At 44.2% G+C, this 14,868-nt stretch overlaps 2 protein-coding genes across 3 annotated transcripts in view; one reads left to right on the top strand and one right to left on the bottom strand.

Annotated features, from left to right (window-relative positions):
- The window catches only part of CFAP77 (cilia and flagella associated protein 77), a 59,797-nt gene extending 55,712 nt beyond the window's left edge, over window positions 1-4,085 (bottom strand). Inside the window, exon 1 of the mRNA XM_018074207.2 lies at window positions 3,816-4,085. Coding sequence (XP_017929696.1) covers window positions 3,816-3,941 — 126 coding nt within the window. The 5' untranslated portion in view covers window positions 3,942-4,085. The remainder of the gene's footprint in view (window positions 1-3,815) is intronic.
- A 224-nt stretch (window positions 4,086-4,309) lies between these two features.
- On the top strand, window positions 4,310-13,998 carry TTF1 (transcription termination factor 1). 2 transcript variants are annotated; one of them, XM_018074410.2, is made up of 13 exons: window positions 4,310-4,335; window positions 4,560-4,664; window positions 4,996-5,095; window positions 5,279-6,146; window positions 6,912-7,162; window positions 7,952-8,137; window positions 9,512-9,590; window positions 9,860-9,990; window positions 10,501-10,729; window positions 11,011-11,100; window positions 11,308-11,373; window positions 11,962-12,047; window positions 12,445-13,998. In XM_018074410.2, exons 3-13 carry the CDS (start codon window positions 5,026-5,028, stop codon window positions 12,603-12,605), a joined length of 2,217 nt encoding a protein of 738 aa, XP_017929899.1. In that variant the 5' UTR covers window positions 4,310-4,335; window positions 4,560-4,664; window positions 4,996-5,025; the 3' UTR covers window positions 12,606-13,998. The 2 variants fall into 2 exon arrangements, with proteins under 2 accessions (XP_017929899.1, XP_017929900.1); XM_018074411.2 differs by lacking the exon at window positions 4,310-4,335 and adding an exon at window positions 4,408-4,426.
- Window positions 13,999-14,868: the final 870 nt, after the last annotated feature.

Here is a 14,868-nt window from a genome sequence, read left to right on the forward strand (position 1 = left end):
GTTCCTGTGGGTTTGTGAGCTTTTTTTGATCATATATTCTTCTTCTGGAGATTGTAGCCACTGAAATTTTATTGCTGGAGTCCTGTGGCTTTTGTTCAGTCCTATTTGGAAAAAAGAAAAAATTCCAGCCCTCAGGGCCAGAGAGGGAAGCTTAGGAAAATGAATCCTAAATGGCCTGGCATTCAGACCAATAAAGAGAGCCTGGCATCAATTTCCATGTAAATAATCAGCTTTTAAAACAAATATTGCACATTCCAGCAGTTCTGTTTGTTAAATCTCTGTCTCTCCTGCAGCCTGGACTGAGACCTGGTGCCAGCCTTTCCTGTGCTCTCACCATCCTCCTCTTCCTCCTCAGAACTGCGGGTTCTGAAACAACTTTTTCCATGTCGAGAGCTGCTGTGGGGGCTCTGAAGGTGAGTCAGGTGCCTCTTGCTCTGAGGGCATTTCCTGGAGAGCAGTTCCCTGCTTTCTGCATGTCCTGGGGCTCCACTTAAACAGGCAGGAGGATGCTTTGGCACGTGGGGCTGAATTCTCCATTTACCTTCACACCCCAGGGATATGTCTGATTTCACACTGGTGACACAATGACTTTGGAACTTATTTATGCCATGTTATCCAGAAGATCTCCATATAAATGTCACCAAACTTCTATGGACAACTTTTTCTGTAGTTCCTGTTGAGCATGCTGGGGGTTAAGTGTGGTAAGCTCTTTATTTCCTTCCCAGAGCTGGTTTATTTTTGTAACACAGGAATTTTCAGTAAGTTTGTACTGGGAAAGTGCTTGGCTAAGGCTTTTATTGGTGAAAACAAACCAAAAATGCTTCGCTCAGTTTTTCACTGGCATCAGTAGATGAAATACTTTCCTCAGTTTTACGCTGCAAGCAAATATATATATTGATAACTCATTTAACTCCTTGATTAATTAAAACACATCCTGCATTCTAGCAGAGAAAAATTAGAGCATTTATCCCTAGAAGTCTTGATGTGAGAAGATGATGGTTTTAGTCTGTGATAGCCAGTGTGTGTGGACACATCCTGGTGGGATGGGGCTGGGCAGAGCCAGAAACAGTCTGGGCAGTGGTCTCGTTTGGATACGTGATGCCACATTTAGAAGATAAATAAAAGAACTTGGAGAGAAAGCAGCAGATCCTGTTGTTGGCTGCTGCAAAGTGGGGGTATGTCACACTTTCACCAAGGTTTTGAGGACCAAGTGTCCCATCCATCACTCCTGGGCCTCAGGTTCCTGTGTATTTGCTGTCCAGAGGATCTGAATGGCAGCTGCTGGAGCTGTGTGTTCCTCATGCCCTCCCTCAGCTGCCAGCAGCACTTGTCCAAGCAGCAGTTGTCTCAAAACCTTTTGTCCCTTTCTTCTAAACCATCTCTGTGTCCTTGGTTTTCAGGTGGCCCTGCACAGCGTGAGGGCTGGGACCTGCTGGCCAGCCTCTCCAAAATGCCATGTCCCCAGGGCTCTCCTGAGGGAAAAGAGGCTCCAGACTGCAGCTGGAAGCAGGAGGAGATGTGGCAGAGGGCTGATGCTGTAAGTATGCCAGTGCCAGTGTGTGCACCAGTGAGGGGGACTGGCCAAGTGCCAGCATTCACCCAGTCAAATGCCATCCCTTCCCTGTCACCTCCTGGCAGTGAAGGACACCCTGGTAAATCCAGCATTTGCTGGGGCACAGCACAGTGTGGGAAGGCAGCTGGCAGGGGGGCAGCAGTTTGCTGCCACAAACTTTACAACAGAACCTACCACGAGGTGAAATTACTGCTGTTTCCAGGAGTAAAACCATCCCTGGTAACAGCCCGGCTGCTCCATGCTCAAGGATTCCATCAGGTGGATGCAAATGTCCTTACATCCCTACCAGCAGGCACCCCCCTGGCAAGGAAGCCCTGAGAGAACAGGAATTGTCCAGAATGCTAAAATCTAACACTATTTTTTTTTCCCTCAAAAAACTTGCTCTAATTTTAGTTTTACCTGGCCACAGAGCAGAAATCCAGATTGTATTGGACCTTAAAGTTCATCCAGTTCCACCCCCTGCCATGGGCAGGGACACCTTCCACTATCCCAGGTTGCTCCAAGCCCTGCCCAACTTGGCCTTGGACTTCCAGGGATGGGGCAGCTTCTCTGGGCAACCTGTGCCAGGGGCTCACCACCCTCACAGGGAAGAGTTTCCTCCTGGTATCTGATCTAACCCTGCCCTCTGTGAGTTTGAAGCCATTCCCCCTTGTCCTGTCACTACAAGCCCTTGTAAATAGTCTCCCTCCAGTGTTATAATTCTCCCAGTGTTCCATTTGTGGAGCTGGGATTCACGGGTGGTTTATACATATTGCAATTTAAGGAATGTAAATAAATAGAATTGACCCAAGCCCTTCAATTATGCCTTTGCATACCTGAAATGCCATATAATTACATGTTTTTCTGATGCATATTCAGGCATTACCTACAAGGGTATTAACCAACACCCTTTGCTGAGAAAGGCAGATCAGTTTGGAGGGATGAGGAAGGTGTGGGGCTGCCTCCATCCCGAGGAGGTTCACATTCTGTGTCACACCAGCTCTTTCTAGGGGGCAACTAGGTGAGAAATCACCCCTTATTCCATATTTAAGCAAAGAAACTTCCCATCAAATTTACAGGATCCAGAGGAAAAGAAAGAAAGTAGAAGTTGTGGATTTGAACAAGTGAAGCTGCTTTTGAGTTCTGATGCAAAGCCTGCTTTTCTTTTTTTTTCTTTGCCTGATATAATTTCCAAACATATTTTTAGAGTTTCATGAGAAAGCAAGAAAAGTTATTCAACGTTGCAAAGACTAAAATTTTCAGCGATATTCCAAACTTTTTATGGCTGATTTCCAAGCCAGGAGAGAGCTCAAGAGCGGAACTCCGCGGTTAAAGTGTCACCGCTGGCTGTGCTGGGAAAACAAGGCTTTGGAGCAGAACCTCGGCAGGGAAAGGACCAAAGAGCAGCCGGTCCAGCTGCACCCGCCGTGTCCCCCGGCCCGGAGGGCTCGGGGCTCGTTCCCCGCTGGGGACCGGGCTGGGAGCGCTGGTTCGGGCACGAAGCTGTTCCGCGAGTGCCATCCAGGGGACGGGAGCTGCACTTTCAGCTGCTGCTCGGTCCGGGGCAGGCGGGGTTAAAGCGGGACCTGCGGCGGGCTGAGGAGGTCGAGGAGGAGGAACCAACCGAAGGGAGATGCCTAAAACTTCGTAAGGCCCGCCCCGAGCTCGGCCGGTGGGCAGGGCGGGGATACAAGTTGAGAAGTGTCAGGAGTTTGAGAAGGGACCAGAGCCTCCACAGCAGGGCTGGAAATCCTAATTACAGAATCCTTAAGGTTGGAAAAGCCCTCCAAGATCATCGAGTCCAACCTTTGACCAACATTGTCAGCCAGATCGGAGCACTGAGTGCCATGTCCAGCCATTCTTTGGACACATCCAGGGATGGAGACCCCCCCACCTCCCTGGGCAGCCCCTTCCAGTGCTGGTGGTATTTAGGTGCAGTTTGTGTGTCACCCTCCTCTGCCTCATCTTCTGGGGGGGATGAAGAGCCACCTCAGTGACATCCCCGTCCCTGTCCCCGAGCTCCCCAAACCGTGGGACCCCAGACTGGGAAAACCCCCGACCCTCAGAGGGAGAACTCTGTACCCGTCACCCTCTGGGACCACCGGGACTTGGAAACACGAAGGAGCAGCGAGGAAACCCAATTTCCCCTCCCGTTTTCAACTTTAACGGGAACCTTTTCCGCTCAGGAGCTGCCGCGGGGACGGTGACCCCCCCCCTCCTGCCCTCCCGGGGGTCCCGTTCGCAGTGGGGTCGCGGGGCTCACCTTGATGATGAGCGGGTTTTCGAACATGCTGAGCCGGATCACCCCCAGCCGCTCGTTCTCGGTGCCCGGGCCCGCCTCGGCCAAGGTCATGGGCCGCCGCCGGGGCCCCGCCTTGCCCCCCGCCATGGCCGGGGGCTCTCGGGGGTCCTGTTCACGGGGTCTCCTGGCGGTGCCGCTCCGGGAGTCTCGGTGGTCCCGGTGCCGGTCCCGAGGCTGTCTTGCCAGTCCTGGTCCCCGTCCCGTCCCGGGTTGTCTCTGCAGTCTCAGTCTCGTCCCAGTGTGTCTCTCTCTGCACTCCTGGTTCCCGGGGGTCGGTCCCGCCGTCCCGGGGGTCTCTCCGGTGCCGGTCCCGTCCACCGATCGCGGGGCGCGCGGCGGCGTCCGTCTCCCGGGCAACGGGCGGTGCGCGCTCTCACGGGTCCGGCCGGGGGCCCTTCCGCCGAGGGGAACGGAAGATCCGGCGGCCGCGGGGCGGGGGGGACGGCAGCACGGGCGGACGCAGCGCGGGCGGACCCCACGTGTAGTGGCGGGCCGGAGCCGGGCCGGGGTCATGAGGGTTTTGGGGGTTCCTGAGGGGCTGCGGGGTCCTGGCGCCGCCGACAACGCCTTGGGTGCGTGTCACGTAGTCCCAGGACGGCGGAGTGGGAGCGGCGGGCCCTGCCCTCGGCCGGGCCTACGGGCGGGTTTATAGGTAAACGGGCGCTGTGAGGAGCTGTGTGTGAGCGGTTCGGTGTCTGCCCACAGGGCCTTCGCCAGCCGGTGATGCCCGGCGCCGGCCAGCGCTGCAGACTGCCCTGGGGCTGCGAAATTCAAGGGCTCGCGTTGCGAACGTGACGCGAGTGTTGCTCGGTAAGTACTTTTTCTATGTGCTGGGTGTGGAAAACGTGCTGAAAATCCTTTGTGCCTGCTCTGTGTAACTGTATTCTTCAGGAATTGCCGTGTGCTGGGACAGAGCCGGCAGGGCTGAGCTCAGCATAGGCCAGTTTGAGCGCGGGCAGAACCCGTCAGAAGCTTCTAATTAGAGAATTGGATTTAGTGCTGATTAGTCTGATATTTCTCTGTTAATTTTAACTTGTTGCTGCTTCAGTGCTGAAAGCAGAGTTGAACAAAACAGTCTGACGGTGCTTAGTTACTCAAAATCAAACTAATAGTTATTAAAGTGTGTATTTTGCTGTTCCAGGAGGGCACTTTCAGGCTGAGTCCAGCTGTGATGCACATCTGTTCCACAAAGAAGGTGTCAGTTTTTCATAGGCACTCTGCAAAACCAGCTGGTTTGAAAAGTGAGTGTTTTTATTTGCTGTTCCTAAGATAAAATGGAGCATTTAATTTTTAAAGTTTTGGGTGAGTTTTGTGCTTTTTGTTGTTGTTTTTTTTTGGGGGAGAGGGAGGGCTTTGTGCTGTTTAACGTGTGTCATGGTAAATAAATTACAACGCTCCAATAAAGCTCTTGTCTTTTATCTAAGAAAAAATGAAAGGAATGGCATGTACAGATGATTTTCAAGGCCAGGATTTCCTCAAGAAGAGGAAGAAGAAGAAGAGAAAACAAAAGGAGTGCAACGACCAACATGGGAATGATGAGAGTGGGGAAGACCCGGAGCTCGGCCGAGCTTCTCCTCTGCTCTTTGAAAACTCAGGAGCACAGGGTGGGGAGGGCAGCCAGAAGAAGAAGAAAAAAGCCCAAAACAAGGGTGAGAAGCAGCAGGCTTCCATAGCTGATTATTGTGTGAGAGTAGACCAGGAAATTACCAATGGAACTGGAGTGGAGGCTTCCCAGAAGAAAAGGAAGCAGGAATGCAGTGAGAGCATGGACGAGCAGAGCGATGTCACCTGTGTGTTGGTGAACCAGCACAGCCCTGGGGGCTGCCAGGGCAGCACTCTGGATTATGTGTACATTAAAAAAAACCCCAAGAAGAAAAAGAAAAAAGTAAAGGTGCCTGAAGCGGGTGAGGAGCGTGAGGGGCCTCCCTCCCAAAGACCCAGCGAAAACAGCAGAGAGAAACTCAGGAAGAAGAAGAAAAAAAGGAGAGGCAGCAGTGCCCAGGGTGGGCAGGAGGACACAGATGGAGCTGTTGACCAGGCATTGTTGTCATCTCCAGGGCAAAACAGGCCAGTGGGGGACAAAGGGTGGCCTTTACCTGCCCAGAAGGGGCAGAGGCACAAGGATGGTGACTCTGATGCTGCTTCTGCCACGAGCGAGCCCTCAGTACCTGCTGATTTTTCCACACCCAGGAAAGCACCTGATCAAGCTCAGAGAACTCCAGGACATGCTAAAAAGGCAATTAAAAGCAGTGCTTTTGTCATGGAAGAAAGTTCTTCAGAGTCAGATGAGATGTAAGTTTAGGAGTTTTTTGGGGTTTTTTTAATGTTATTTGGGTCCACAGATTTTTCTTCATTCTGTTTTGTATGTATTTTAAAGAAAAACTTTTAACTTACACAGCATATTGAGATGTTAGAGACCTACTTTAAAAGCTTCTTTATCTTATGGAAATACAATAACAATTTATAAGAATGCACTACTGTAGCCTTCAGTGTGGGCTCTTTTCTCCTTTCTAAAACCTGTAGATATAGAAATAATTTAAGTTCAAGCAATTCATATTTAGTAAAAAAAAAAGAGGGGAGGAGGAAAGAAGGGAGTTTGTGTGTTAAATTTGGTATTTATAGTGAACATGTACATTTTAACCAAGCAACTAGTAAGGTCACCTAAAGAATTTAATGTTTTGTGCAGACAAATGTTCTTGTAAGTAGCTCTTGATGCTTTTACAGTGTCTAGAACCCACAATAAGTGCACTAGTAAGGGACAGATGGAAAAAAATCTGTGTGCCAGTGGTACCAAGAGACACTTTCTTCAGTATGTCCAAGGGTGAGAGCTTTGTGGATTTTCTAAACCTCAGAAAGCTCTTTGACTATTGTAAGTATAGAAATTTGGTAATAAATTATATGTGTGTTAAGAGGTTGGAAATACAAGGGGGTGGATGTGTGAAGTGTTCCTTTAATGAATGGGCACGTTCATTCTTTTAGTGGTAGAGATGCTAAGAAAAATCTCTGGTTTGGAGTTCTAGTGGTGTATTTATGTCTGGTTTTGTTTTTAAATATCAGGACCCCAGAACCCTCAGCATCAAACAACAAGAAGAACCAGAACAGTTCCTTTGCTGAGATGGCAGCCTCTGATGAGGTGAGTCTGGATGATGATGAATACGTGGACTCTTTCACGTCTTCATTCGTGGATTTGGATACTGCCAGAGAAGAACTGAAAGAGTTTATTCCTCATGTGAAGAATATCTCAGACACTTCCATCAGGAAGATGGCTGGAAGAGACCTGGCAAGGTTTAAACAGTTTAAAAAACAAGGTGAGCTCTCTAAAATACTGTTGCAGCGAGGAAGTGTTGCCCGTAACAAAGACACAAACCAACCTGAGGACTAGCGTCCCAAGTCAGGATTCCAAAGACCCTCATTCTCAGCTCAGCTTTTATACTTTTACACAAACAAGTTTACGTGCAGTTTCCACAGCAAAACAGTTACACTTAGTTACAAACAAGCTCATACTTCATACTGATAACAATTAATAATCATCTACTCTAATCATAAATCTGCTTAAGCTGTCTTACCCCTAGAAACTGTTTAACAGATCCTTACCACATCCAAGGTAACAAATCATTATATACATGCTTGACTAAATCCTTTGATTATTGTTTCCACTTCTTCAGCACATTCCATGCTCACAAACAAGGTTGCTAACTTACTACTTTGGAGCGTTGCTTTCTAGGCCTACTCTCCTACTAAGCCTTAGCTATTCTACTACTAAATTTGAATTGCTCTGTAACAGAAGGACTGTGCTCGTGTTTTGACAGAGGGAAAATAGGTATTTGTATCATGCCTGTTGCATCCATTCACTTCATTCCAACTGACATATTTTCTGTTTCTCTGTTTTGTAGCATCTACTTTCTAATTGTTGAATTACAGTCCAAACTGTGTGTGTAAATTACTGGTTTGTCTCTTGCAATTTTCTTTTTTCCTCTTTGGATTTGTTGATCTCTTGTTAAATCTGAGTTAAAACCTGAAACATATAAAAGATGATGCTTGAGGTTTGACTTGGTTTTTTGTTTGTTTGTTTGTTTTTTTACCTTTGTGTATTTTAGGCATGGCTGTCAAGTTTGGCAGATTTACCCGGAAGGAAAACGATCAGATCCGGAAAAATGTTGAGGAGTTCTTATCCATCAGTGGGATAGACAGTGCTGAGAAACTCCTGTTCACTTCCAGGTATCCAGAAGATAAAGAAACAATCAATCGCCTCAAGGCAAAGCATCAGTTCTGTGAGAAAATTTGTAAGTATTTTAGTTCCTTCTCAAACAGCTGAATGTTCCATTCCACAGCCTGGTGATACCATGATATATTTTTTTAAACTAATTTTTATTGAAAAGCACTGATATTGCTGAATTTGGTGAAAAAAGGAGCATGCTGGTGAGATGATGTTGTTGATAAGAAGAGAACATAATACTGTGAAGATTATCTGGTCTCAGGTAGGAAGAGTTTAGAGATGATAAAATATCAAGACCAGTAGCACTTAAAGAGCTTCAAACTTTTATATTTAGGCTTTATGGCTTTGGGTGCATTATTTGTTGGGCAGTAATTAAGGTTATTAATGGCAGCTGTGATTGATTTAAGTCTTGTCTGAAATTGTCAACTGTTCTTAGAGCACATAAATAGGTGGCAGGTGCAGGACTGAGTGAGGGCAGAAACTTGAGAAAGGATGACTTTAGCCAAACAGTCAGTTTTCCAAGACTTCAGGAAAACAGAATTCTTATGGCTATGATTCTGTTTGTAGGAGGAGCACCTTTTTTTTTTTTTTCCCTCTTTACTCATTTTATTGGGCTTTTCTTGGCTAGAAAACATTCAGACTTCACCTGGCAAACGTGTTCATTGTGTAACATCTCTGCTGAATCTGCTCAGGCCACTTTCTCAGGGGCTTCATTCTGTGAATTCATGCAGGCAAGGCAGAGTAAATGGCAACCTGTAATGGATTGGGATTTAAGGGTCAAAGAGGCTACAGATTTGTTCCTCTCTGATTGTTTCACACACTGCACTGTCACATTTGCCCAACGTTGATTTCTGTTCCGGTCTGGGAGTTTGCTCCTGGTCTGGGAAAACTTGGCAGGAAGTCACATCAGTGTTCTGTGACTTGCAGTCACCTTTCCTGGGCAATGTTCACCAAGGTTGTCATGTGTTCCCAGAAATTGGATCTTCCCTTCAGCAGAGATCTTCACTGGTTTTGCTGGCCTGCCTTTCCCAGCTGAAATACTCTGTGTGCAGAAGGACAGTGTCTCCTCAGCCTCCTCACTGGTGGCTGTCTCATGTCTCTCTATGAACAGGAGTATTCACTATGTCAGTTAAATTTTAATTACACCTGGATCAAATGCACAGCCAGTCCACAGAGTTTGTAGCTTGTGAGGAGCAGGTTTGTGCCTGAGAGTTCAGAAGTTCAGTGTCTGATACTCACCCACACGTGTGCAGGCACCTACACAATTTTTTACCAGAGTACATTCTCTTGAGGGGAGAGAATCTGTTGTTGGCAGCACAGTCATGAAAATGTGTGGTGTTGGGTTTGGGTTTTGTTTTGCCATTTTTTTTTTATTATTTTTTTTTAAAGTGGCCTCACCACTGCAAGAAATGTTTCTTAAAAATGATCCTTTACCTTTTAGCTGAGGGCATACCCCGACCCTGGAGGCTGATATATTACAGAGCAAGGAAGATGTTTGACCCAAATAATTATAAAGGAAGGTAAGGAATAATTTAAGGGTTTCTGAATGCTCATGTTGGTTATTTTTGCATGAAAAATTTATATAAAAGAAGATCATCTTTGCCATTTGTGCCAGTTACTGTGTCTTAATGGACAAGTCATTTTTCTGACTAGTCCTTACTGATTCCTCTCTTCTAAAATGTGACTTGAAGTGGTAGTGATGAGTAACATTGATCACCTGTAGAGGTTACAGCTCTTTTAAAAGATTGAAATGGTTTGAATTTACAGCAGTGCCCATTTCCTCAACCAGGTACACTAAGGAAGAAAAAGAACAATTAAAGAAGTATCAGGCTATGCATGGCAATGACTGGAAGAAGATTTCTGAGCTGATGTCCCGTTCTAACCTCTCAGTTGCTATGAAATTCTCTGAAATCAAGTCAGGTATGTAATTTTAAGAAAAACCATTAATTTTGTGTAATGCAATTTGGGAAGTTATATTAGAACTGTATGTTTTATGTACCCTTCACATGAAGAAGTCCCTCAAGTGTGTGGGTTTTTTAAAAATTAATTAATTATTTTGCAGTGGTGGTCCTTTTCTTCAGACTACTGATTGCATTTTCATATGGAAGGGATAAGAACAGTCTCTGATAGAAAAGGGAAAAGAAGTGGAACAAATACAACTCTTTATTAAACACAACTGACATACAAATAGATGCTTTCACAGGGAGGGCAGGAGTTTGGCAGGCAGGTTTTAAAAACTAGGGGTCAGACTGTTCTTTAGTGATTAGTCTGAACTCTCAAGTCTGGTATGGAGAGGAGTTTCTAGGAGGTGTGTTAAGAAGCTGGTCTGTAAATAATAACAATGCAAAGTGAAACACTTGCTCTTTTGCCTTTTTCCCTAATCCTATATGATAAATTATGCCTCAATCTGGTGGTTTTTTTCAATTTTAGCTATTAATTACGGTCCTTGGACAAAGGAAGAGATCCAGAAGTTAAAGCATGCAGTGAAGGAAGTGATGAGGAAAAAACTGGAAATGGAAGATGGAAGTTCTCCTTCCTCCCTGGAACAGTCAAACAGGGATCTCTGGGTTGACCGTGAGAAACTGTGCCAGCATCTCCCATGGACTGAGATTGAAACCAAAGTGGGAAGTCGATACTGGAGACAATGTAAACAGAAATGGTAAGGGTTTGTGCTCACCTGAGATAATCAGATGTGTTCTGGGGAGTATTTCTTTTGTGCTTTGTGCTGTCATGATCATTTGGTAGGACACGTAATAGATCGTAGACAACCGAAGCAGTGTTGCAAATGTGTCTGAGACAAATAACTCTTTGCTATCACACCAAAAAGAAAACTTACCCCAATTAGCAAAGCCTGATTTCTGCCTCTCTGTGACAGCAGTAGCATCTTGATGCTTGGAATTTCTTGAAATGATAGAAACCTGTTTCTCTGTGTTTTCAAAGGAATTCAATTTTAGTAAAGAAGATGTCCAAAGGGCAGACGTTACATAGATGGATCAAGGGAGTACAGAACAAGATCACTCTTATTAAAAGGTACAGTTCAGAGGCACTGGGATGTTGGTTCTGAACTGGTTTATAAAAGCTTGCAGGGGGAGAACGGCCTGCTTGCAGCTCAATATGTGTTTTGCAACCAGTCTTACTCTGGACTAAATGTCCTGTGCCTTCTGACTTGGGGGAGCTGGGGGCACTGAATTATGGCTTGAATTCTGCCTGCAAACTGTTCCTGTCTTACATTCACAGGCTGTATGAAATGAAAGTGGAGGATGCCAATGAAGTAAACTGGGAAGAACTCGGTGATGCTATTGGGTAAACCTTTTCCCCCTCTTTTTATGGATAGAAAGGGTAGTTGAAGCAGATGAATCAAAGTTCTTAGAGCTCTGTAACCACAGCATATGTTCACTTTGACAACATACAGCTGTATATCCTGGGATATCACTGAGCAGGAAACCATCCCTACAGGATCTGAAACTTGCTTTTAACCACATCAGGAAACTCTTGGCATTCCAAATATTGTGTTGTGTATCTGTGCTTCCAAGTGTTAATCAACAAATGGGAAAAAGGGATGATTATAGGCTTGTGTAATACAATATAAAAAGTTGTCTTCCAAATAAAGGAGTGTTGACTATGAAATTACCAGTCCTGTAAATGCTGAACTTCCCCTTTTTCCACATTCTTTGTTTCATTTACTGTGTGTGATGGCACTGTGCAGGTTCTTACCTTCAAGGGGAATTGCTGTCTTGAAAACCTGCTTTAATTACAATTTGAATTCCATCCTTTCTACCTAAAGCTAAGCTATTTTTTGACTGGCATCACTCGTGAATGGATAACTCAGTAACAACCAAGCTTTGTGCCAGTTCCTTGCACCACTGATTCTTTGACCTCTTCTCTTTGCAGAGATGTCCCTACAACCTATCTTCAAGTACAGTTTTATAGGCTAAAAGTCTCCTTTGTCCCTTCTTGGCAAAAAAAGACTTTTTCTGGTCAGTATCCCAGCTGTTTGTATATACTCCTTAAGGTTTTGGCTTGAATCTAATAAAGAATGCTTATTCTAGTTGAATTTTCTCCTATGTATCTTACCCCTAATTGGCTAAAATCTTGGGCTTTATACTTATTTTACTGATTTTTATTTTTTTTTTATAACTTTCAATGTCATCTTTGTGCAGTGCATGTGAGCCTCTTTTTAACACCTTGGCTTTAAAAGTTTTATGATTGTGCATTTTAATTTATCTTTGCATGTTTGTATGTAGTAGTGTTCCTGCAGCCACAGTGATCAGAACAGTACAGACATTTTGTGCATTTAACACAACGTTATTTCTGTCTGTGAGGTCCTGTTCCCTAACAGATCCAATTAAAACTAATTTTTCTTTTTTCCCCTAGAAATTATGGATTTTCTGTATCAATACAAGCTCCCAGAATTAGAAGAAAAGTTAAGAAAAAAGCAGTGGAAGCACCTTGGTTCTGGTGATTTATCAGCCAGTCAGGAGAGAAAGGCTTTCCGATTCAGTGACATTTTTGACTCCAGTGAAGAGAGTGATTAATGGACTGTCCTAAAAGCAACTCCTAATTTGCATTTTTAACTGCAGATGGATCTGGTTGAGAGTGGGTGCAGCTCAACAACTGCAGGTACACAGGCTGTGGAGTGATGGGAAAAGTCAAGATGGGCACATCTGATTTTCTTTTTTCATATTGAAGATTGAGTTCAACAGAACTTTTGTGCTACTTTTTATTACTTTCATTTAGCTCTGGTTTTAGAAACCTTCATTGCTTTTTAAATACAATTTTTTCACTGCTTTGTTTCCTGTGAAGTTGAGAACTACTCTTTTCCCTTTATGAATAAACTTGGTTTTCAGAACTTTATTTTTCTTTATTTAAAATTCATGAAGTTGGAAAAAGGTTTTCAATTTGGTTTTAAATCTCTGTAATAACCAGTCCTTAAGACATCTGCGTTGATGGAAACAGCACAACTTTCAACTCAGTTTTTTTAGAGGTATATCTTGTTCTTAAAAGCACCTAATTTTATTTTTGATGTAGACTTACACTTTTCTCAACCCTCCTAGATAAAAAGGATATTTGTCCATTTCTGTTCATAATTGTAATGTTATTTCATGCTAAAACCAAACCAGTGCATTTGAAATGTTTTTGTTAATATTTGGAATATAGACACAAAACAGACAGTGTAAATATATATATACATGTGCATACACATACTTTTATTGTGTCAAGGATAATTTCTACATTTTAATATGAAAATTGAGCAATAAGATGGGAGTTTTTACTCATGGCTTTGTATGATATTTTTATCTCTCTGCCCAGAGTGATTATTTGTAAATTGACTGTGAAAAAAACCCCAAAAATATCTTACTGTGTAAAGTGTTTGTATGGCTTGTTTATATTTCCCATGCACTGTTTTAGAAAATAATGCAAGAAGACTCAGGCTCTGCTTTTCGAGGGTCATTTTGATAAATTCTTTAATAATTGTTACTGAAAATCCAGAACTTTCAATGGCTTGAAATAAAGGCCTTGTTGGAGGGTCTGGAATGTGACTTGTAGCAAAGGATTTTAAAGGAGAACTTGCCATATTTAACTGTGTCTGGCTTTAGTCTCTCTCAAGATAGTGGGATTTTTGTGGGACAGGCAGGACACCCCCTGTGATCAGCCACTGGTACAAGGGTAAGTTTTCCAGCCCAGACATGAAGTAGGGCAGAGGGGAAGAAAACACACACCAGTTCTTCTCTTGTTTTATGGGTTTGAAGGTGAAAAGCTGCAAAACTTGGACTTTTACATCTAAACAGTTTGTGTTTTTCAAGGATTTTTTTCCTCTGGAATATGGAAATCTCTGAATTGTCTGCAGGCTGGAGCACAAACAACTGTCTCGTTGTAGAGTTTATAGAGTGGGTATCACAGAAATAAACTTCTACCTCCATAATGAGATTTATTTTATTCTTTGCTTTAAAGGAAAACTGTTGTGGATGAGTGGAATGCACCTCCCTCAAAAAAGAGAAGCAGCAATATGTTTTACTGTGGTAAATTCAGTGGAATTCAGAGTTTAACAGTGGTTTATCAAGATTCAGTAAGTTTGATGGCAAAGTTCACCTTATTAATTACTGCATGGAAGAGACATAAAAAGGAAAATTGAGTTAGAATCAAGGCAGAATGATTCACAAAGAGTCTGGAGACACAAAGGGTAAGAAAGACCCTCCTGTTGAGTCATGAGGTTCAGAATGGACCCCTTTGAGGGGGTCTCAGAGAGGAGTCTGGGTGCAGCTGGATCCAGGCTTAGTCCCCCACATGGTCAGTGGTTTATATATGTAAAATTTATAATTAATACTGAGTAGCCCCATGGATTAGTAATGTTTCTTTACTGCTAATCCTGTAGGTGTCACTCAACCAAGGATCTCTCAGAGTAAGGGATCTCTCATCTTTGGGCAATGAAGGATCTCAGAAAAGGAATCTCAAACCTTGAGAGGTTTCCCTGCTCCAGGGAGTCACCCACCCACCCTGCAGTCGAGCTGCAGTTCAGTCTCATTAGGGTGAGATAGCTGTCAGTTAGTCAGTAGTATAGACAACACAGCTGTCTTTGTTTTAGCTCTGCTATCTCATTCTCTACTTTCATTATCTTGCATGTTTGGGTTTCAAAACCACCTTCCAAAATATTTTTCCGAGGCACTTTCACTCCCTTGGCCCTGAGCCAGGAGCATGCCAGCTCACAGAATCACTGCAGGGCATGAGGCCTGTTGCTGCATCACAGAAACTCCTAAAAGAAGACTTCCTGATACTTGTTAAAAGCAGTTTTTCTGCAAC

Source organism: Manacus vitellinus, unplaced genomic scaffold, assembly GCF_001715985.3.
Source record: "Manacus vitellinus isolate BGI_N305 unplaced genomic scaffold, ASM171598v3 scaffold_27_pilon, whole genome shotgun sequence".
Lineage (NCBI taxonomy): Eukaryota > Metazoa > Chordata > Aves > Passeriformes > Pipridae > Manacus > Manacus vitellinus.

What these genes read in the sequence shown, in the direction of transcription:
- TTF1 (XM_018074410.2), top strand. Translation starts at nt 5,026, where the DNA reads ATGCACATCTGTTCCACAAAGAAGGTGTCAGTTTTTCATAGGCACTCT. An exon ending in TCAGTTCTGTGAGAAAATTT is followed by an intron (nt 8,138 to 9,511) that starts GTAAGTATTTTA and finishes TTTACCTTTTAG; the next exon opens with CTGAGGGCATACCCCGACCC. An exon ending in CCAAATAATTATAAAGGAAG is followed by an intron (nt 9,591 to 9,859) that starts GTAAGGAATAAT and finishes TTCCTCAACCAG; the next exon opens with GTACACTAAGGAAGAAAAAG.